At 32.4% G+C, this 24915-nt stretch overlaps 1 protein-coding gene across 7 annotated transcripts in view; it reads right to left on the minus strand.

The window, feature by feature from the left end:
• Nucleotides 1-5832: 5832 nt before the first annotated feature.
• Nucleotides 5833-24915, minus strand: part of LOC106090757 (uncharacterized) — a 52336-nt gene continuing 33253 nt past the window's right edge. For 3 of the 7 annotated variants that reach the window (XM_059362846.1, XM_059362844.1, XM_059362845.1), the window contains exons 6-9: nucleotides 18264-18632; nucleotides 13268-13534; nucleotides 8363-8619; nucleotides 5833-6306 (exon numbers count right to left, since the gene is read on the minus strand). In XM_059362846.1, the coding sequence (XP_059218829.1) occupies nucleotides 8591-8619; nucleotides 13268-13534; nucleotides 18264-18632 (665 nt within the window). In that variant the 3' untranslated portion in view covers nucleotides 5833-6306; nucleotides 8363-8590. Of the gene's footprint in view, nucleotides 6307-8362; nucleotides 8620-13267; nucleotides 13817-14012; nucleotides 14349-18263; nucleotides 18633-24915 lie in introns of those variants that run through there. The other 4 variants (XM_059362847.1, XM_013257054.2, XM_013257092.2 and 1 more) reach the window with 4 other exon arrangements.

Here is a 24915-nt window from a genome sequence, read left to right on the forward strand (position 1 = left end):
AGTCGCCCTTTGGGGTTGGACCCCTCAGTTTCGTGGACCCAATTTTTAATACGAAATTCATGATCTACTCCTGAAAAGCTTTCATTTGACTCCCTTATTGTCCCGATTGGCCCACTTTCATTTGTGGGTAGTACTTTTGGGGTAAGGGGGAGGGTCCGCCCCCTTCCGATATCAAAAAATTACATAGCCTATACTTCCTTCCAGGCCAACCTACACAATCTGTGTAAATTTCAAGGTAATTGGTTCAGCCGTTTTTGAGTCTATACGGAACAAACAAACACATTTCATTTTTATACCCTACACCACCACTGTGGTCCAGGGTATTATAGATTTGTGTATTTGTTTGCAACGCTATGAAGGAGAAGAGCTAGACCCATTGATAAGTATACCGATCGCCTCAGAATCATTTTCTGATTCGATTTAGCCATGTCCGATTGTCACGAAATTTTGCAAATGTCATTTTCTTGGTCCAAGGACAAACGTTATTGATTTTGAAAAAAATCGGTTCAGATTTCGATATTGCTCCCATATATATCTTTCATCCGATATGGCCGTTTAAGGCTGTAGAAGCCACAATTTTGGTCCGATCTTTGCAAAATTTGGCATGGGGTATTTTATTTGACGTCTCCATATGTGTGCAAAATTTCAAAAAAATCGGTCTAGATTTAGATATAGCTCCCATATATATGTATCGCCCGATTTGCACTTCAATAGCCGTAGCAGCTCCAATTTTCAACCGATCTGCACAAAATTTGGCACGGACTGTTTTGTTACTGATCTTAACATATCTGGAAAATTTCATTAAAATCGGTTTAGATTTAGATATATTTGAATTATTAATTTGAACTATTAAGGCTGTAGAAGCCACAAATTACTTTACCAAATTTGGGGTGGAGACGTTTTTGTGTAGTCTCAATGTAGGTGCAAAATTTTATAAAAATCGGATCAGATTTAGATATAGCTGCCATATATATGCCACAATTTTGGTCCGATCTTTACAAAATTTAGAATGGGGTGTTTTATTTGACATCCTCATATGTGTGCAAAATTTCATAAAAATCGGTTTTGATATATATAGTTCATCCGATATGGCCTTTTAAGGCTATAGAAGCCACAATTTTCGTACGACTTTGCATGAGACGTTTAAATTGACGTTCCAATACGTGCGCAAAATTTCACTAATTAAGATATAGCTCCAATGTGTATATTTCATACGATAAGGACTTTTAAGGCAGTAAAATCTATAATTTTGGTCACATCTTTACAATATAGGGCGTGAGATGTTCTATTTCATCCCCTAGTATGTGTCATTAAAATTGGCACAGATTTCGATATAACTCCCACATAATCTTTTATCCGATATGACCTTTTAAAGATGTGGAATTCCAGATCTTTTTTCCTATGGTAGGAAAATCTTACAAGGTTCTAAATTGCTATTTGAATTGGTATATAAATAAAAGTCTGACTAGATTTCGAGATAAGTTTTACATAGTACTACATGCACTAGGTGGTGTAGGGTATTATATAGTCGGCAACGTCCGTCTTTTGCCTTTCCTCTTACTGGTTATATATAAGAAGATATAAGATTGGAGATTATATGTCGATTAGTTTGGGTATCCCTCTTTAGCTCATAAAATGTATCACGATTTCTCCCAGTATTTATATAAGAACTTAAAAACATCCCATGTATTGCTTAAACATTGGCGTATAAACACACAATTTAATATGAGTCCCGCGAACTTTCACTTAACAATTAACAATTAATTAAGGTCACAATTAATATAATTTCTGAAGTTAACCTCTGCCGCGAATGCCATTTAACTATTGTACAACAGTAACAACAACAACAACGCCATACTTGTAGGCAAAGATCTAAAAGACATGGTAGCTGGCTCAGCATGAGAGCTTTTCATTTGTTCAATGGTATCATTGTATAACAACAACAACGGTTGCGGTATTGTTGTTGTTGTTGCCTTATGCACTTAATGAGACACACAAATGGCCTCATGCAGTGAGAGCAGCAGAGCAGTGTAGCAGTTGCATTAGTATGACAGTTCTTTTTCAATTTGCAAGAAGGTGGTTGTTTTGGGTGTAAATATGATGCTCTCTACAAAAAGACAGCAGTAGAGTAGTGGGAGTAATAGAGCTGTTGCATTAGTATGACAGCATAGCTTAACTCACACTTGTTTAATTTACAAGTGGGTGGTTGTTCTGGGTGTAAATAAGAAGCTTTAAAGCAAACATAACCACTTCTTAGTTACCTTGTGGATTTCTATGCATTCATGTAGGTGCGTATGAAGATGGTACATGTTCTCTCAATCTCTCTCTGTCTCTCTTACACCAGCTTCTGTCTATTAGAGAAGCCTTCGGTATTTTATATTTTGTTGTTGCCATAAAATGGAAGTGTCTTATGTTGTGACACATAAGACTGATTTGTTGTATTCATAACGTAATTGAATTGCTGATAGTGTAGGAGTTGTAAGTGCATAGTTTGTGGGCAACATATTAAATTATAACTCGTAACTAAGTGCGAATACATGCACTTCTGAGTGGACATACTTAGTATAAAGATGCTAAGTGTTACATGCAATTATGGGTTGATAAAATTTATGTATTTAATATCAAGATGACACTGCACAAGAAAGAATTTTAAATAAAAGGATATCTAAATAAAATAAAATAAAATAAAATGGAATAAAATAAAATAAAATAAAGTAAAATAAAATAAAATAAAATAAAATAAAATAAAATAAAATAAAATAAAATAAAATAAAAAAATAAATTAAATTAAAACTAAAAAACATAAGAATAAAATCTGACCTATTTTTCCGTCATCGCAGGATTGTCTGATCGATTAAAGATTGATAGAAATGATATCTTGAGAAGTTATGGCGACATAGTAAAAGAAGAAAATATCTGTTGGGTATCCTGCAGTGATAAACAAAAGGAGTTCCACTTTGAGAACAAGTCTCATTGAAGATTTGTCAAAATTAGAGGATATAAAAATAAGCAGACACCATAGTGCATAAGATACCATTCCCGCCTATCGTGACCAAACGGTGCCATGCTGGCAACATTTGTGAGTATTTCAGCCATGTACAACGTATTAAAATATCTATATTCTCTTTTTTCTAACAATTTGTCAATCGGTATCAGAAAGATTTAGTTTTTTCCTTATTTTTTGTTTTTACACAAAATTCATTTTACATATTCATTCTTAAAATATGCGAAAAATTTAATTTTTCTGGAACGAAAATTCATATAAAAAAATTTAAGAAAAGACAAACAAAGATATCTTCACAATACTTTTTGAATTTTGCAGATAAAAGTGTCTTTAAAAAATCTAAAATAAATTTTGGCCAAAATTTTTCACAGAAATACTCAAAATACCTATTTTAGGCAAAGATAGTTTCCACATCTGCATTTTCTAGTAAATTTGCTGTGGAAGCTACAAATATAGTTAGTTGCAAAAAATTGTGTGCATGAGTTTAGGGGACATATTGAGTAAAACAAAAAAAATTTGCCCAATTAAGGGATCTGGGCTTTGTAATTCGAGAACTCGAGGAGGTTTTCAAAATGTTTAACAAAAATTCCATATTTTGAAGTACATATCGCAACCACTCAAGTTGACATATCTTGTTCAAATAACTCTTAAATCGCAATTGAAATATGTCCTCTTTACAAAATAAAGACACCATTGAGGTGTTTAGGCAAGTTTTTTGAATAAAGACTAATCAATGCAAAAAACAAGTAAAAAGGTGCTAAGTTCGGTGGGGCCGAACTTTGGATACCCACCACCTCGAGTATATATGTAAACCACCTTTCATCCGAAATCCGAAAAATTCATACCTTATGCCCCATAGCAGCTATATCGAAATATGTTCCGATTTGGACCATAATCATTGTTCAATTGTGAATAACAAAATATTGGTCTTTTTAGTAGCTATATCTGAAAATGAACCGCTTTGAACCATATACGACACGGATGTCGAAAAGCCTAACATAAGTCACTGTGTCAAATTTCAGTGAAATCAGATTATAAATGCGTCTTTATGGGGCCAAGACTTTAAATCGAGAGATCGGTCTATATGGCAGCTATATTCAAATCAGGACTGATCTTGGCCAATTTGAAGAAGGATATCGAAGGCCTAAACACAACTCACTGATCCAAATTTCGACAAAATCGGACAATAAATGCGCCTTTTATGGGCCCAAAACCATAAATTGGGAGATCGGTCTATATGGAAGCTATATGTAAATCTTGATCGATCTAGGCCAAATTGCAGAAAAATGTCGAGGAACTCAGCATAACTTACTGTCCCAAATTTCGGCGACATTGGACAAAAAATGTGCCTTTTATGGGCCCAAAACCTTAAATCTAGAGATCGGTTTATATGGCAAAACTGGTCCGATCTGGGCCAAATTGGAGAAAGATGTCAAGGGACCTAACGCAACTCACTGTCCCAAATTTCGGCAACATCGGACAAAAAATGCGCTTTTTATGGGTACAAGACCTTAAATCGAGAGATAGGTCTATGTGGCAGCTATATCTAAATCTGTAACGATCTGGGCCAAATTGAAGAAAAATGTCGAGGGGCTTAACTTAACTGTCTCTAATTTCACTGCACTGTCTCTAATTTCATCAAAATCGGATAATAAATGGGGCTTTTATTTGCCTAAGACCCTAAATCGACGGATCGGTCTATATGGGGGCTATATCAAGATATAGTCCAATATAGCCCATCTTCGAACTTAGCCGGCTTATGGACAACAAAAAAAATCTGTGCAAAGTTTCAGCTCAGTATATCTATTTTTAAAGACTGTAGCTTGATTTCAACAGACAGACGAACGGACATGGCTAGATCGCATTAGATTTTTATGCTGATCAAGAATATTTACACTTTATAGCGTCGGAAATGGATATTTCGATGTATTACAAACGGAATGACAAATTGAATATGCCAACATCCTTCGGTGGTAGGTATAAAAATTGCAAAACATTCACTTTTTCCACTTTTTTGACTTCCAAACTGTATAAGTTTTAAGTGAAATATCGGATGTTGACGCATACTGCAACAAAGACATTTGTCACCGATACAAACCATGCATGAAAATCAAACCACAAATACTTTCCTAATTTGCAAAATGGCTTCATTCTCGTCCAAAAATGCCAACAACAAAAAGTCGAATATCCCTGAAATCAGTGGAGATATTTTCCATATCCAAAAAAGGAATTTTGAAATCGGACTACTAATGGCTGTTATAACAATTTTTCGAAATGTCGAGGTGACCAATTTAAGGGTCCTGCCAAGAGGCGGTCGGACCACCTACGAAATTTTGCACATTGCATTCTTTTCGGAATTTCTCTTCAGAGTGACATTTGGCTTCATGGAAAGCCCTTCTACTCTCTATATAAGGTTTACCTTTATAGAGGTTTCTCCAAAACTTCGCTGGGTGGTAGGCCAAATTTGGCCAAGTCGAACATAAAGAAACATCGTTTTGATTGTTTTAGTTGAACTTAATCATAAATTTATTTAAAAAAATATATGACAGCATATCAGTGTTTTTTTTTTACAAAATTATAAATTTTCTTTTTTTTATAAATTTGTCCCAATGATTTATTATAGTTTTTGAAAAATAATACAAAATTATTTAAAAAAAATTGGTTTTCAGTTGTGTTGTAAAGCCCCAGTTGTGTTTACATACATATTAATATATAAAAATATTTGTATGTATGCATGTGTTTACATAGCCTTGTGTATGCAACATACATATGTGTGTGTTTGTGATGTTGATTTAAAATGTTAAATAAATAAACCTTTACAAAATATATGTACTTAAATGTAAAACGTTTATTATTTTTTTTTTTTTTAATTTTCATATTTTTTCTTCTTTTTGATTAAATTAAAAAAAAAATTAAATATAATTTACACAGAAAATAACAATTTTAAAAATTATAAAAAATTTTAATAAAATTTAAGAGAAAATAATGCTATGACAGGATTTATTTATTTTTTTCTCTTGAGAAGCACTTGTGAGATGAGCACTTAGGCAGGCATTGATTGTTGCATCGATGATTGTTGTTCCCCTCACCCAGAAAATATGATGTTTATCGATGATGTGGAAAAAAGTTCTTCGTTTCGAATTCGCCATTAATTTAGGAGTTTCTAAATAGAATCGTTGTGTTATTTATAAAAAAAATATTAGCCCATTTTGTTGTTGTTCGTCGATTTATTCATTATTTTCGTTATAGAGTCGTAGAAGTTTGGTTTTCTTTCCATTCTCCAACAATTTACAAACGGTGGGCTAAATATATTGGTTTAAGTGGTGAAAAGAGAGAGAGGGAGAAAACAATGGTTATTAGATTTACGGAGTATGACAATTTAAAAGAAAATTAATTAATAATTAAAAATTCTTGAAAGCCTTTAACAATGAAAATAAAGACAACTGACATTTTGGGTTTAGAAAAAAATAATAAAGAAGTCATAAAAAATATTTTTTTTTCAAAGAACAAAAATATTTTAAAAAATTAAAAAAAATTTTAAAAAACACAATTTTTTTCAAAAAAAAAAAGAATAAAATTTAAAAATATTAAAAATTTTTACAAAAGAAAATTATTTTTTTTAATTTTTTTTTAATTATTATTAATTTTTTCTTTTAGAAAAGGAAGAAAAGAAAAGAAGAAGTCATAAATAAATATTTTCTTTTGAAAAAAACAAAAATATTGAAAAAAAAAAATTAAAAATTAAAATTTTTTGAAAAAATATTAAAAAAAAAATTCAAAATTTAAAAAAAAAAATAATAAAAAAAAATATTTAAATTGCTTTTGTAACAATTTTTCAAAAAATTTTTAAAATTTTTTTTTTAAATTTCTTTTTTCAGTTCTATTAATTTCTTTTTCAAAAAAATTAAGAATAATCTCCAAAAAATTATTTTTACTCTGTATAAATTTTTGAGATTTCTTTTTTTTTAACTTTTAAGATTTTTTTTTTATTTTTAAGAATTTTTTTTTTAATTTTAATAATTTTTATTAAAAATTTTTTAATTTTTTTTGTATACAATTTTTTTTTTAATTTTCTTTTTAATTATAAGAATTTAAAAAAAAAATAATAATTTTTATTAAAAAATTTAAAATATTTTTTTTAAATTAATTTGTTTTTTAACTTTAATTTGTTTTGACATTTTGAAGAATTTTTTTTAAGTTTTTGCTATAAACAAAAAAAATATAAAAAAAATTTTTTTTTTTGATTATTATTAATTTTTTCTTTTAGAAACGAAATTAATAAATAAATATTCTTCTTTTCAAAAAACAAAAATATTTTAAAAAATTTAAAAAAAAATCAAAATTAAAAAAAAAAAATTAAGAAAAATTAAAAAAGACATTTAAAAAAATAAAAAAAAATTATTTTGCTTTTGTAAAAATTTATCAAAATATTCTTACAAATTTTTACAAAAAAAAAAATATATTTTTTAATTTTTTTTAAATTTCTTTTTTAAGTATTATTAATTTTATTTAGAAATAAATTAAAAGAAGTCATAAATAAATATTTTTTTTTATACAAAAATATTTCAAAAAATTAAAAAACAATGAGTAATTAAAAAAGAAAATTAAAAACTTTATTTTTTCTTTTGTACAAATTTTTCAAAAAATTTTTAAGAATTTTTTTTTTTTAAATTTTTAAGTATTTCGTTTTTAAAATTTCTAAGAATTAAGATTTTTTTTAAGTTTTTAAGATTTCGTTTTTTAATTTTTAACATTTTTTTTTTAATTTTTAAGAATCTTTTTTAATAATTGTTAAGATTTTTTTTTTAAATTTTTAAAGATTTTTTTTTTAAAAATTTTTAAGAATTTTTTTGAAAAATTATTGCTAAAAACTTTTTTTTTATGAAAAAATATTTGTTTATTTATGAACGATACATAAAAAATTGCGGTATCATAATTTTGTCCCAATTCTTGTATTTTCATTGTCAGAGGGCCATTAATCAAACTATGTATACTATATGACTACATACTACTTTGAAATAACTACAAGTAACTACATTTAAGTAGCTGTAATGCTTATAGAATAAAAGTAATATAAGTATTTAAGGTTAGTATGCATGTATATACATATGTAAATACTTTTGATTTGGATTAGCACAATGTAGGAATTTTGGGTTTGTTTTTTCTGATTTTATTCAGTTCTACAGTAATAGCCAATAGAGGGGGGATATGTTTGATGAGGTCTTTGCCTTAATGTTCCTTCATTTTGAGGGGCAAAGTAGTGTTGCTTACATTTTCTGGTTCATGTACCAGGCTTATGTCAATGATGCATGCTTTACACATTTAACAACAAAGTGGGTAGGCAAAACAAATTCTTACCAATTGTTTTCGTTTTGTTTTGATTTTTTTTCATTCATTGAAAATGGATTGATTGATTGATTGATTTGTTTTGGATTAGTCTAATATAATAATTAGTTGAATTATTTTTATTTTATATTGATTTTCATTAATTTTTTTTGATAGTTCGATTTGCTGATGAAGATCGAATTGAAAATGTACAGCTCGTTTAGGGTGCTTTAAGTTGTGTGCTTTGCATTCACTTAAAACTTATTCAAACAATTCCTCTTCTTCGGCAGCTGGTGTAAGTGAAATAATAGATGTAATAGAAAAGTTTTAATAAGGTTAACAAGTAGTTGAATAATTAATAAAAAAAAATCAAGAAGAGTCTATAAAATATTTAAATCGTAGAAAACGATACAAAATATGTACAAATATTTATTAAAAGAAGGATTAAAATTTAGTTAAACAAATTACGACCAATTTATGTACACAAAAGATATTAATTTGTTAAAGTTATATTTTTAATATTCGGTTTAAGTAATGGTAGAGCTACTTAAAAAAACTATTTTCACCTATTTAACATTTATAAAATCTTTTCTCTCGCATTTTAAATATTTAACGACATAAAGCAGGAAAAACCATAGCTAACACGTTTAAAACGTGTCGTGATTTATATATGCTTTGCACACAGAAACTATAAGGCAATATTTGGGTATCAAAATTATATTGGTATCATAAAATAGTTACATTTTATTTTAACTTCTAATTCATTAGTTTGATGAAATAGAAAGAGCACATATTTTGTGTGGTTTTTAAAATTTTTTCTCTTTTTGTATTTTATTTTGTTTCATTTCATTTATTTTATTTTATTTTTATTTTTTTTTATTTTATTTTATTTTATTTTATTTTATTTTATTTTATTTCATTTCATTTTATTTTATTTTATTTTATTTTATTTTATTTTATTTTATTTTATTTTATTTTATTTTATTTTATTTTATTTTATTTTATTTTATTTTATTTTATTTTATTTTATTTTATTTTATTTTATTTTATTTTATTTTATTTTATTTTATTTTATTTTATTTTATTTTATTTTATTTTTTTTATTTTAATTTATTTTATTTTTTTTATTTTATTTCATTTTATTTTATTTTATTTTATTTTATTTCATTAATTATTAATGCAACAACTCTAATAAGTCACCTAAAGGATGGTAATTCCATTCTTGTTTGAAACACAGAAACTATAAGGCAATATTTGGGTATCAAAATTATATTGGTATCATAAAATAGTTACATTTTATTTTAACTTCTAATTCATTAGTTTGATGAAATAGAAAGAGCACATATTGTGTGTGGTTTTTAAAAATTTTTCTCTTTGTGTATTTTATTATATTTCATTTATTTTATTTTTATTTTTTTTTTATTTTATTTTATTTTATTTTATTTTATTTTATTTTATTTTATTTTATTTTATTTATTTTATCTTATTTAATTTATCTTATTTAATTTAATTTAATTTATTTTATTTTATTTTATTTTATTTTATTTTATTTTATTTTATTTTATTTTATTTTATTTTATTTTATTTTATTTTTTTATTTTAATTTATTTTATTTTTTTATTTTATTTTATTTTTTTTTTATTTTATTTTATTTTATCTTATTTTATTTTATTTTATTTTTTTTATTTTAATTTATTTTATTTTTTTTATTTTATTTCATTTTATTTTATTTTATTTTATTTTATTTTATTTTATTTTATTTTATTTTATTTTATTTCATTAATTATTAATGCAACAACTCTAATAAGTCACCTAAAGAATGGTAATTCCATTCTTGTTTGAAAACATGGACAGGGTGACGTAGAAGTGTTGTCAATGCCAGTGAAATGATTTCATAGTACTCATACGCTAAGGTGTACTCAAATGACAAACTGTATTCAAGAAGAAATGTGGTTAAAAGCATCAATTGGAACGGAACTGCCATTTTAAACCAATAACAACAGCTGGGAAGAAAAAATACAAAAAAAAAAGAATTAAAAAATCCAGCTCGTTAAAGGGGATTCTAATACAGTCTTCAATGGCATAAAGTGCATTAATAGTTATTAAAAGCCCATCAAAGGATGTCTCAGAAAAATTTTAGCTCGAGTTTGGAAACTATTTCAATGAGATTTTCAGTGGCATAAGAGTATAAATGAAAATGTTTAAATAACAATTTGTTGTCACATAATGTCATGGAAGCCACCGTGGCGCAGAGGTTAGCAAGTCCGCCTATGGGTTCAAATCCCGGCGTGAACATCAGAAAAAGTTTAATCGGTGGTTATCCCCTTACTAATGCTGGCTACATTTGAGAGGTATATTGCTCAGTGTTACCGTTTTTGGTAGGTGTCTCCAAAATTGGTGGGTTTTTATTCTCTTGGTAGGATGGTTTTGTGATCTAAATTTTTGGTAGGGTTTTCCAACGTATAAATAAAAAGTTAATTACTGAAAAAATCGACGCGGATAACTCAAAATACATTCACTTCTTGTAGTTTCTGTATATTCGTTAAGGGTCCAAAATAAAACCGTGGATGTCGACGGGCAATATATTGTTACATGGGCTATCACTGCTTCAAATTTCATGAAAAAGAGCGAGTTTGGATATTGACTGTAACTGGCACGAGTGCTAAGGGATTTCTTCTAAATTTTGGGTAAGAAATGCGTTTTTTTGCTGAATGCATTCAATTGGAAAACATGGCTATGTAGCAGCTGCATACAAATTTGGTAGATCTGGTCCATACTCAGTAATGAGGGGTCCAAGCAATTCCCTGCAACGGCGAAAATTTCTCGCATTTCTTGGCTTAACACTTAAATCGGGAGATCGGTTTAACCAAACCTGGCACGGTTGTTCATTGAAATCCGGGCAAAAATACGACTTTATGAAATCAAGATTTCTTATCGGAAGATCGGCATTCAAGGTGCTATATTAAGATATAGATAATCTTTGAACTTTAGGCTGTAGAGTGATTTCAACAAACATACGGACGGACATGCCTGGATCGTCTATAAACGACGATCTAGTACTTTGTAGCGTTGAAAATGTGTATTTTGATGTGTTGCAAATGGAAAGGCAAAATGGCGAACTCTTCGGTGATGGCGTATAAGAACACATGAAACATTTTTGGCTAGTATAACATTTGGTAGTTTTTGAATAGATTTGGTAGGATTTGTCTTAAATTTTTGTAGGAAATATTTTTCTAGAGTGGCAACACTAATCCTGCTTTGTTAAAACTTCTCTGCCAAGTGGTGTCGCTATGCGGCTCGACGTTGAGACTTGGCATTAAAAAGTAGGCCACTTGAGCTTAAACTTTAATCGGACTGCATTCATTGAAGGAGATAAAAATATCCCCTGTTCTTTAGTGGAATGTTTACGGGAAATTTACTAATAGTAGTAATGTTATGTTTTGGGAGAGTGTTTTCCTTGGCAGACAGACGAACAGACTTTTTGACTTTAGAAAAAATGTCATGGATTTATTGTTGTTAGAGAAAATTTCATAGAAAATTCGTATTTAGAGAACATTTTAAAGAAATTTTCTATGAAATTTTCTCTAACAAAAAAATTTAAATTTTATCTTTGAAGAATATTTATGGGAAATTTTGTCTTAAAAAAAATTTTGTTAAACATCTTTTCTCTTTAGAAAATTTCTTAGAAATGTCCCTTTTAAAGAGCTTTGTTTTTTTTAGAAATTAGTGGGGAATTTTTCGTTACAGAAATAGCATAAACATTTTTAAAAAAGTTGTCTTTCGAGAAAATTTTATGGAAATTTTGGTTTTGGAGATAATTTCATGGAAACTTTGTTTTTAAAAAATTGTTCTTGGAAATTTTGCCTTTACGGAAAATATAAGGAGATATAGAGGTTGTTTTTTTTTTTTTAAGTAACAAATATTTCGAGATTTTGTCTTTAGAGAAGCTTTTCTTAATTTTTTTTTCTGAGGGAAATTTTTTGAAATTCTATTATAGGAAAATTTAATCCGAGCGGTGTTCAGCTCGTTTTATGCAAATGCAAATTTGCCCATGAACATTCCATTAAAAAACTGGGGCAAACTTCTCACAAATCAATGAGTGCTGCCCGATTCAACTTTAAACTCAATGATAGGGAATCTCCTTTTTATAGCCGAGTCCGAACGGCGTGCCGCAGAGCGACACCTCTTTGGGGAGAAGTTTTTACATGGCAAAGTACCTCACAAATGTCGCCAGCATTAGGAGGGGATAAAAATGGTCTAATGTACCTGACAGGATTCGAACTCAGGCGTTCAGCGTCATAGGCGGACGTGCTAACCTCTGCGCTACGGTGACAGCTCGCACTATACCTTTATCTAAACATGGTCCTATCTGGACATATTTTTCTAAATTTCAACTAAATCACATAAAATATCCGCCTTTTATGAACCTTGGACTTATCATTGCTAATCCGTGTAAAATATTTTTGAAAACAAAAGCTTATATAAATTCTTTGGGTTTGTCTTATGCGCCCTTAGGCCCATGTGGCGTATGTGTTATACTACATGGCATTGGGCGTAATTGAAAATAATCATACGCCATAAGGACCCCCAAATTTGTTTTCTATTCGCTTTAGTTAAAGGATCTTATTTTCTCAAAGATATTGAATTATAGCTCAATACATAAAACACCCTTCATATTTTGTAGCTCTACCTTTTTATTAATGTATAATGTACGAATTTAGTTTTTTTCAACACATTTCAAGGCTGTATATACAAGGGGGTTTTTTTTTCTATTATTTATGTTGTGCCTGGGTAATAAAATAAAATATCATACATCTTCCAATAGGAAACACTAATAAAACTGCTAATAGGATTTCTTTGCTTTTTCCTTGGGGGTGGGCATACAAAAACTTTCTAAATAATCCTACATATGAAGAAAATCTTAAATTATATACTTACGGGTCAAAGGTCTGACGGGGTGCTTGGTCCACAAGTAACGATTCTTAACGGGCGACAAGAACGAATCTCTGGTCATGGGGCTGCTGGCACGTGGCATCGAGGTGGCACGTGGCACCGACAAGGCGCGGAAAGGTGAGCCTGCACGGAAGGGGGCCAAATCCTCAATGTCCCACCAGAAGGGATCACGAGTGAAGGCCGAGATGGGGGTGTGGGGATTGGGTTCCAACATGTCCCTGAAGCGATTTCTTGGATGGAAGATTGGAAGTCCTACAACACATCGATGACAATTGATGGCAAGTAAAACGTTGTAGACATTAGCGCATTTATCCAGGTGCATGGGTGCGTGTGTGTGTGTGTGTGGTTATATCAGTATGCAGTATACCAGTGCAGTTATATTTAGAGTTGAGTGGTGGACGCACACGTTATTGTTGAGAGCACGATTCACGATGAGAGAGCGAGCGTGATTTATACATATATATAGAGAGAGAGCGGGGATTAAAAAGAAAAGTATGTGTATGTGTAGTTTCTGTGCGATTTGATTGATTTACACTGTAGACATAAATGCAGGTTAGAGAACGAAAAACGAAGAAAAAGAAAGAAATTTTTGTTGCTTTTAGTTATAATAAAAAAACACACAACCATATCATTGATATCATGGTCCATGCAACACAGGTGCTGTGATTGTGTGACTTTTGTGGGGTGTTGTGGAGTGGGGTCTGTGTGTGTGTGTGTGTGCGTGTCTTTTTGATATGTGTGCTGGAGTTCGAAATAGGGGGATGGGGGTTATTCTCTCAAGGTAATAAGGCTGGCTTGATAATAAACATCAACCTCATGTTTAAGTGTTTATGCATGTTTTTGATGGCATATCATTGTCTTTTGTATGGTATATGCTGAGAGGTGTAAAGTTAAAATTGATTTTGTTTGTTTGCTTTAAAATTTTCATATGACAACCCTGTTTTTAAGGGTGTTACTGCAAAAATTAAATATAAATGATTAATTCTTGTTATTTTTCTTTTTAGATATTAATCTGTGAAAGCGCCAACAAATGTATACGAAAATTGGTCTTTATATTGTAAGTTTACTATAAAATATAAGAAAAATCAAAGGATGATGTATTGAAAGCTTTTTTGAAATGATAACAATTGCTCAAGAAAAATATAAGACCTAGGACCTAAGTTATGATAGATAATTCCAAAAATGTTGTGCGAAGAGGGAAAACGCCCTGTGTACACGCCTTCGTTTTTAGGACCTTAACGCGGCTAGCCTGGTGTTGCCTGGTGTAGCAACACAAAAATTTTTATGAGTTTTTCTATTTTTTTAACTATAAAATAGCAAAGGTCAGTAATGCGTCTTTCAAACAACTGTCATGCTTGGAATTGTTTATATCCGAAAAAAATCATAGAAATTTATTTCGGAGTATTTCGGGTTTAAGAAGATGGTCAATGAAATATTTTTAGTGTTGCCATATTTTTGAATTAAGAAAGTTAAGAACAAAATGGAGCATTTTGATGCATGAAAGCTATTGGTTGCACACATTAATGCTGTTACTACTCAAAATAAGATATGGTAGTACATCGTTCGAAAATGTCTTTGGTGTTGCCATATTAAATAGTTCATTTGGCCAAATAGGGGTTCCAATATCATTACAAAAATAAAAAGTTTGTTGCAAAGAAAGAAATATTCTGTTGATAGTAATCGAAGAAAGGTGCTTCGAAATTAAGTTGTAGGAATATCTTGGTGTTGCCATATCAATTCATTTAGCCTTATATATGACTGAATAATACTAAACTGAGGAAGCTGTATAGATCGTAATAAAAAAAGTATTTGCACACATGGTCGCTTTTAATATTAAACAGAAGATAGGACAGTATGAAGTAAAAAAATTACCGTAGTGTTGCCATATCAATTCATTTGGATATATAAAAAACCAAAGACATTTTTATAATAATAATAAAATTGTACTAACGTTTGTTTCTCACATTGATGTCATAACTACTTGAAACATGAAAGGTCATTTGAACATCTTGAAAATTATTTGATATTGCCACAATCTTTTTAATATCTTAACTGTTGCCATATCCATTTATCTAGCCCAAAAATCAAACACGATCATAAAAATTACAGAAGGAAAATGTTTGCACACATGATTGTTTCTCACACCCGAAACCTGATAGTGCAAAATCTATTGAAAAAAGTAATTTGGTGTTGCCATATCAATTCGCTTGACCATATAAGTGATTAAATAAAACTGAACATATGAAGCTAAATGGATATTCTCTGTTCACAAAACGAAGATTTTGCGCACTTGTCTGAACAAAATAGTCCAACATAAAATCGTAAAATTTCTTTGGGGTTGCCATATCGATTCATTTAAAAAATGGGGAAATACCAAATAAAACTGAACATATGAAGCTAAATGGATATTCTCAGTTCACAAAATGAAGATTTTGCACACATGACTGATGTTACTGCCCAAACAAGATAGTCCAACATAAAATCGTAAAATTTCTTTGGGGTTGCCATATCAATTCATTTAAATAGAGAAAATACCAAATAAAACTGAACATACGAAGCTAAATGGATATTCTCTGTTCACAAAATGAAGATTTTGCACACATGGCTGATGTTATTGGCCAAAAATTTTTTTGGGGTTGCAATATCAATTCATTTAAAAGGAGAAAATACCAAAAAAAAGACATAAAACAATTAAATTGAACTAAAAAATGTTTTTATCCCATCCACAATGTAACTACTTCAAAAAAAAAAGGTTTTAAAAGGGCTGGAAATTGTTTGTAGTGTTGCCACAAAGAGCTTGCTAAAAAATGTCAAACCATAGAAGGGGAGAGATTTGAATACCCTAAATAACCTCATCAAATAACTCAAGTTTTTAAGTGTTGCCCTATCAATTCATTTACTGTTACAAATGATCAAATAAAATGCATAATAGTGTGTTTAAAAGCAATGAGATAGGCCAGTACCAAATCATATGTTATGATAGATAATTCCAAATATATTGTGAGAAGAGCGGAAAACGCCTTGTGTACACGCCAAGAGAAAGCTATGCATACAAGGAAGATTTGAATACTCTAAATAACGTATTCGAAAATCAAATAATTCAAATTTTTAAGTGTTGCCATATTAATTAATTTACTGAAACAAATGATCAAATAAAATCAATGAGTTAGGCCAGTGACAAATCATAGATTTTTTAGGGTGTTGTCATATCAACACTTAAAAATTGTAAATATTTCTTACTGGCCATTGGCCTAGTTGTCAGTGTCTATAAAATTTATGTCTGCATAGTTTTTTTTTGTGATCAATTCATTTTATCAAATTGATATGGCAACACTTCGGATACTAGATGGCTTCCTATTGCTTTGCCTTGTTGCTTGATACATCATTCATGTGTGCAAAGTATTTACATAACAATCAACAATTTATTTTTCTCAACTTTTGTGTTATATGAAGTTTTTTGGTGGTTTTTATGGGTAAATGGATTGATATGGTAACACTTAAAATTTTGAAAGATTTCTTTTTGGCCCGTCTTGTTGTCGGTGTCTGTTAAGTTCATGTGTGCAAAGATTTCTTTTTGTGATCAATTCATGTAAGCATTTATATGGATTTTACCTGCTTAAATGAATTGATATGGTAACACTTGAAATTTTTAATGATTACGTATTGACATGCCATGTTGCGAGCACTAACATTATCCATGTGTGCAATGTATTTAATTTATAAACACAATTGTTTTCCAATATTTGTGTTTTTAATGATATTATTTGGTCGTTTTTATGTCTAAATGAATTGATATGGTAACACTTAAAATTTTGAAAGATTTCTTATTGGCCCGCCTTGTTGTCAGTGTCTGTAAAGCTCATTTGTGCAAAGATTTCTTTTTGTGATCAATTCATGTAAGCATTTATATGGATTTTACCTGCTTAAATGAATTGATATGGTGCCACTTGAAATTTTCAATGATTACGTATTGACATGCCATGTTGCGAGCACTAACATTATCCATGTGTGCAATGTATTTAATTTATAAAAACCCAATTGTTTTCCAATATTTGTGATTTTTTATGATATTATTGGGTCGTTTTTATGTCTAAATGAATTGATATGGTAACACTGAAAATTTTTAGGGATTTTTATTTTTCCTAACATTCGTATTATATGACTTTATTTGGTCGTTCTTGTGGCTAAATGAATTGATATGGTATATCAATGATTTCTTTAAGGCCGCCCTTTTGCTAGAGCATTTAAATGAAACTATATGCCAATATCGATATTTCCACTTTGCTCCACCAAAGGTACTACTCCCACCTATTTGGTCTCCCTAAACAAAATTTTAAAACAGCCAATTTCTTAGCAAATGAATTTTTATAAAATAATAAGCATATCATTTCATTTAAATTTTTAAACAAAACGAGAATTGATGTGAAGTCCAACTGAACCGGCTTATGTGGGTAATCATTTCGGTTTTCCAAGTTAGTAAAAGTGTTTTATGTGTACAAATGATTTTTAATGAAATAGAAGTTTTAAAAGGCTACCTTTCTAATTTCATCTATAACCCTTGGTCTTCAAACATTTTTGGAATTATCCTTTAATTCTTCTGTGTATAGTTTGGCAATAGAAAGGCTTTTAAGTGTATAAAGTTTGCGCTGATGCTTCTGGCGGTCTCTGGGTTTAGAGATGTTCTGTTGTTTTTTTTTTTCTTATCATTAGCCAAATTCACATTAAAAACGAAAACACAAAACACGCTTCAAGCCTACTCTAAAACTTAACAAACGCAGGGCAAAATTAACCTCTTTAACCAAGGTAATTTCACCACCCACATTTAGCTTTTAGCGCATTCTTTCAAAAAAAAAAAAAAATCATGAAAAACACATTAAATACAGAAAACATTTAGCATACAAATGTCCTTGGCTGGGAGCAAATCAGCCAGGACTTGTAAACAACAAAAATTGGAAATTTTGAAAATTTAATTCGTTTTTACCATCAGCATCGAAGGAAACTTCATTGGGACGTGGTCCCCAACGACCAGCCTTAACGGGAGTGGGACTGGGACCGGTAGAGCCAGCACGCTCTAGCCTTTCGGGCTTGGGCTTATCTTTTTCATCTGACTTACTGGCAAAGAGTTCATCCAAGGGTTCCAAAGAGCTGGCACGGAACAATGGCCTGGTGAAGGGGGCCAAACTGGCGGCACGATCGAACACGGAGGGGGCACGATCGAATAGAGATGGTGCACGGGCTGCTGGGCCGCTGGAAGCACTGGGTCCGCTCCAGTAGGCTGGTGGTGGGACATAAGGTTCACTGCCAGCACGAGTAATGCGAGCAGGAGCAGCTGGAGATGGGGAGCGACGAGCTGTAAAATAACAAAATAAGCCATGTTATAACTTTATTTTTTCATATTGATTTTTATATTCATGTCTACTGAAGTGTTAAATTGCTCTTAAACATATACCATATAAACAAATAACACATGTTCATAGTATGATAACACATACGACAAATTTCCCATATAGACATTTGTTTTCATGCCCATTTGCATAATTCATGTGACACCATGATACATTGCTATCAGTACTCGGGCAGACAGGTTTGTTTATGGCATACATACTACTACACTATTTGTTATTGTTATTGCTCATGTTATGCTCTGAGAAACACGAACCGAATGCATTAAAACATCATAGTCAGCTTATGCAAGTGTCACTAATAAACTATGCTAGATGTATAATAGAAAATATTATAATACAGGGTTAATAAAGGGGAGTGCTGTATTATGGCTAACTTTTCTTTAAAGCAAAAATCTTGACAAAATCTAATTTTGAGAAAAATTTGCTAGAAAAATCAAAGTTGGAGAAAGTTTACCTAAAACTCATAAAATTGGGTCCAAGTTCCCTAACCCCAAAACTTCTACATGCAGACAAATTGAAAGTGAAAGGTATTCGAAAGTAGATTACGAATCTGGCATACAAAATCAGATCGAAGGGTAGGGGGTCACCCCACCCCCCCAAAACCCCCCAAATGGGCTTATGATCCATCATGACTATATAAGTACCTCAGTATCTTTGTTTGTTATCTAGAATCAAAAATTGCTGAACCGATTTTCTTAAAATTTTCACAGATTGTGTAGGATTTTGTGGAAGGAAACATAATTCATAAAATTTTGAGATATCGGATGGTGGCGTTTTTTCACCAAAAACGCCACCCAAAACCAAAAATGGACCGATAGGCACAATATGGCTTTAGTCTTCAAAATCTTGGAGACTAGAAAACTAATATCGTATTTAATTTTGTGTCCAAGTACCCAGCGGGCCAACCTAAGCCCAAAATTCCTCTAAACAGATATATTTGACGTTCTCATCAATATGGGACTCAAATGGAAAATATTGGGCGGCAGATTGCAAATGTGGCATACAAAATTAAGTCCAAGTTATGGGAGGTCGCTCACCCCCAAATACCCCCAAATGGCCACATCAGTCGACCATGGCTGTTTGGGATTCAAATGCAAGATAATTGGCAGTAGATTACGAACATGACACTTAAATTTGCTTTCAAGTCTAGGTGGAGCTTTTTCTACTAAAAATACGTCGATTAGGTTAATTGACCCATTATGGCAATATGGGACTCAAATCAAAGGTATTTGAGAGTATAAAACGAATTTATTATCCAATTTGGCAACCAAGTGTGTGGAGGTACGCCTTAAAGCACCGCCTAAACTGAACCTCATTTCCGACTTTGGCAATATCTGAAATCAACGAAATTTGGGAGTAAAGAACGAATTGGGTATTTATTGCAGGGCAAAGAGCCGGTGGCCGCCCCAGTCCCAAAACACCCTCCAAACGGATCATATTAACCGATCATGGCAATATGGGGTTCAAATTAAAAAGAATTGGGTGTGCAGCAAGAATATAATGTCCATATTTGAGTGAAAGTGTCTGAGATGCCACGTCTCACCTAATTTTCAAAAACACCAGATCTCGGAGTTTGGCAATGCGATTCGTTCGAAATTTTTTGCACTCTTACCGTCATCAAAAACAAGACATGATTTCTATTGTTGGGGTTAGACAGCCCAAAGCCCGTTAAATGGATATTTAGACCAATCACGAAAATATAGAGCTCAAACTAAAGTTGCTTGGGAGAAAAACAAGTAAAAAGACGTTAAGTTCGGCCGGGCCGAACTTTGGATACCCACCATCTTGGGTATATATGTAAACCACCTTTCGTCATAATCCAATGAAAAATGCATAATTTATCCCCCCTTAGCGATTTAAACCAAATTCGACACGAATATTGAGTGGTCTAATAAGTACATGTCATTGTTCAATTTTGCAGAACAAAATATTGGTCGTTTTGGTAGCTATATCCAAATATAGACCGATAGGAACCATATATGACCCGGATATCGAAAAGCCTGACATAAGTCACTGTCCCAAATTTCGTCGTAATCGGACAATAAAAGCGCCTTTTATGGGCCCAAAACCTGAAATCGAATGATCGGTCTATATGATGGCTCCAAATCCAAATCTGAACCGATCTGCGCCATATTGCAGAAAGATAATGAGAGGCCTAATATAACTAAATTTCGGTGTGTTTGGACAATAAATGCGCCTTTAATGGGCTCAAAACCTTAAATCGAGAGATTTGTCTATATGGCAGCTAAATCCAAATCTGGACCGATCTAGGCAAGATTGAAGAAGGATATCGAAGGGCCTTACACAACACACTGTCCTAAATTTTGGCGAAATCGGACAATAAACGAGCCTTTTATGAGCCCAAGGCCTTAAATCGAGAGATCGGTCTGTATGGCAGCTACAACCAAATCTGGACCGATCTGGCCCAAGTTGAAGGAGGATATCTACTGGCATAACACAACTCACTGTCTCAAATTTCAGCAAAATCGGATAATAAATGTGGCTTTTATAGGCCTAAGACCCTAAATCGGCGGATCGGTCTATATGGCAGCTATATCCAAATCTGAACCGATCCGTGCCATATTGCAGAAAGATGTTGAGGGGCCTAACACAAATCACTGTCCCAAATTTCGGCAACATCGGACAATAAATGCGCCCTTTATGGGCTTAAAACCTTATATCGAGAAATCGGTCTATATGGCAGCTATATCCAAATCTGGACCGATCTGGACCAAATTGAAGAAAGACGTCGACTGGCCTAACACAACTCACTGTCCCGAATTGCGGTGATATCAGACAATAATTGCGCCTATTATGGGCCTAAGACCTTAAATCGCGAGATCGGTCTATATGGCAGCTATATCCAAATCTGAACCGATCTAGGCCAAATTAAAGAAGAATATCGACTGGTCTAACACAACTCACTGTCCCAAATTTCAGCAAAATTTGATAATAAATGTGGCTTTTATGAGCCCAAGACCCTAAATCGAGAGATCGGTCTATATGACAGCTACATTTAAATCTGGACCGATCTGGCCTAAATTGATGAAGGATATCGCCTGGCATAACACAACTCACTGTCCCAAATTTCAGCAAAAGCGGATAATAAATGTGGATTTTATGGGCCTAAGACCCTAAATCGGCGGATCGGTCTATATGAGGGCTATATCAAGATTTAGTCCGATAAAGCCCATCTTCGAACTTAATCAGCTTATGGAAAAAGAAAGAATCTGAACAAAGTCTCAGCTCAACATCTGTATTTTTAATGACTGTAGCGTGATTTCAACAGACAGACGAACGGACAGACGGACGAACAGAAGAATGGACGGACGGGCGGATGGAAGACGGATGGACGTGGCTAGATCGTCTTAGATTTTTACGCTGATCAAGCGCTGATCAAGAATATATATACTATACAGGGTCGGAAATAGATATTTCACCCATCTTTCGGTAATGGGTATAAAAACGAATTTGATACCCAATAGAAGAGCCATGTGTTTGGAGAGCCGCCCCACCCCAAAATACCTTCATAATCGGGCGTATTTACTGACCTTATGTAAAAGCTATTTGGGGTGGAAATTGATTTATTTTCGGGAAATTGATTTTCATTTTCGGGAGAAAAAAGGCCCTGTTTTCCACCCCACCCTCAAAGCTCGAAGCTTATATTTACTTTAAGGGTCAAGTGTCCGGGTGGCCACCCCACCCTCGAAAACCCCCCTAAACCGGAAATATATACCAATACAGTAACATAAGACTCAAAAGAAAGACATTTGGGAGTAGAGTAAACATTACCCCAGGAACCGAGCAGCGGAAAACATCTCACACATCAATGAGTGCTTTCCGATTCAAGTTTAAACGCCGAGTCCGAACGGTGTGCAGCAGTGCGACACCTCTTTGGGGAGAATTTGTTACATGATCATGCATGACATGGTACCTCGCAAATGTCGCCAGCATTAGGAGGGCATAAAGATCGCTTTAACTGTTGTCCGATGTTTTCGCCAGGGTTCGAACGCAGGCGTTTAGCGTCATAGGCGGACATAGGCTACAGTATCACGAATTCCATATCCACATTCAGGGCAAAGTGTCACCACCCTAAAAAGATGTTAGAGAGTCAAAGAAGGCTCAGCGGAGTGAACCCGGTTTGGCTATTCAGCTATGAAAATCAGTGTGGTATCTCAATCTCAACCAAACGCTCTAGAACCCTAAAGCGAAAAGGATTTTCTGGACCGATCTAGGCCAAATTGAAGAAGTATTTCGAATGGTCTAACACAACTCATTGTCCCAAATTTCAGCAAAATTGGATAATAAATGTGGCTTTTATTTTATAATGCCCCATTTCTTATCAAGGCTTAGAAAGAATTCCATTCAATAGTGAAGAAATAGCCTACCTAAAGTTTAATGCGAAGGAAATGGTGGGCTCATATAACCTTTGCCTAGGCTTCAGATTTACGGCCTCATTCACAACACTTAATGAAGATTGGAAATAGGTTTATTTGACATTTTTCCTTTATAGAACTATCAAATGAACCTTTCTAAGGCTTCATAAAGTTTTGTGTATAAGCCAATTATTATAAATATAATTCATCTCATTTTGATAACCCTTTATACACGTGACTCTCTCCGACCATGATGCTCAATGTCTTTGTAGTATGTGAAAATTAACATAACAACCTTGTTATCAAATTTATAAACACATACACATACACATATATTGTACTTCACGCTACGACCATGCAATTTAAAACGCATTTGGAAATTTTCATTTCGTATATAATACCACAATTAATAGCTTTTATGCTCAACTGCACTCACACACCAATGTGTTAATGGGAAATGAAATGTATTCTAATTTATATTGTATTGCACTGCAATAGACTTATGCGTTGAAATGGGAAATAATTACAATAGATATCAAAATAAATAGTACATCAAAATTAAAATTTACTTATTTGAAAAGATTGTGGAATATTTACATATTTATTTGTAAATATAGTGCTTTGTTTTAATTAAAAAAAATAAATTAATGCATTCATTAAAAATCGACGAATATGCAAATTGTCATAAATATAAAAAAAACAAGTTCGGCCGGACCGAATCTTGGGTACCCACCACATTTTTGTCATCGTTCCACATTTCAATCAAATCGGAGAATAATTAGGGCTTCTAAGGGCTCAAGAAATCAAATCCGGAGATTTGGGGGCTATATATTGAGGCTTCTAGGGTCAGAAGAAGTCAAATTCAAGGACAGGTTGTATGGGGGCTATATCTGTTTATAAGCTGATTCCGATCATACATGGCAAAGATGTCGAAAGTCATACCAAAAGTCTTTGTTCAAAATTTTAACCAGATCGGATAAAAATTGAGGCTTCTAAGAGCTAAAGAAGTCAAAACTAAGGATGGGTTTACATGGGGGCTATATCTGTTTATAAAGAGATTTGGATCATACTTGGCATGAATGTTGAAAATCATCACTCAAGTCTTTGTTTCAAATTTTAGGCAAATCGGATGAAAATTGAGCCTTCTAAAGGCTCAAGAAGCCAAATCCAAAGATCGGTTTATATGGGGGCTATATCTGTTTATAAACCGATTTGGGTCATACTAAGCACGAATGTTGAAAGTAATAACACAAGTCTTTGTTCAACATTTTAGCAAATCGGATGAAAATTGAGGCTTCTATGGGCTCAAGAAGTCAAATCCAAGGATCGGTTTAAATGTGGGCTATATCTGTTTATAAACCGATTCAGATTATACATGGCAAAGATGTTGAAAGTCATACGACAAGTCTTTGTTCCAAATTTCAGCCAAATGAGATGACAATTGAAACTTCTTAGGACCAGAGGACTGCCTTCAACAAACTTTGTTAACCCGAAGCCTTTCGGGTCGACGCAGTTCAAATTAATGTAGTGGGCGACGAATGCGCATGCAACATTGTAAGACAGCGAAACGGTCGGCAGGATGACGAAAATCCTATGGGGAAATCCGGATTGTGTAAAGACGAGGCCATTACTGATAGAAAGCACGCAGAAGGTCGGTAAAGCTTTCGATATCATAACAGGATACACAAGGCTAGGAGCCTACTTATGCAAAATCGGTGCTGCAAGTGATAGCATGTTTAGGGCATGCGGAGAAGATGATGAGGCGGTGGAGCATTTTCTTTGTCATTGCCAGGCTTTCGAGGCTAATAGACACCGGCACTTAGGTGTGGACACTATACCAGATATGAACCAA

This window comes from Stomoxys calcitrans, chromosome 2 (genome assembly GCF_963082655.1).
Source record: "Stomoxys calcitrans chromosome 2, idStoCalc2.1, whole genome shotgun sequence".
Taxonomy (NCBI): Eukaryota; Metazoa; Arthropoda; class Insecta; order Diptera; family Muscidae; genus Stomoxys; species Stomoxys calcitrans.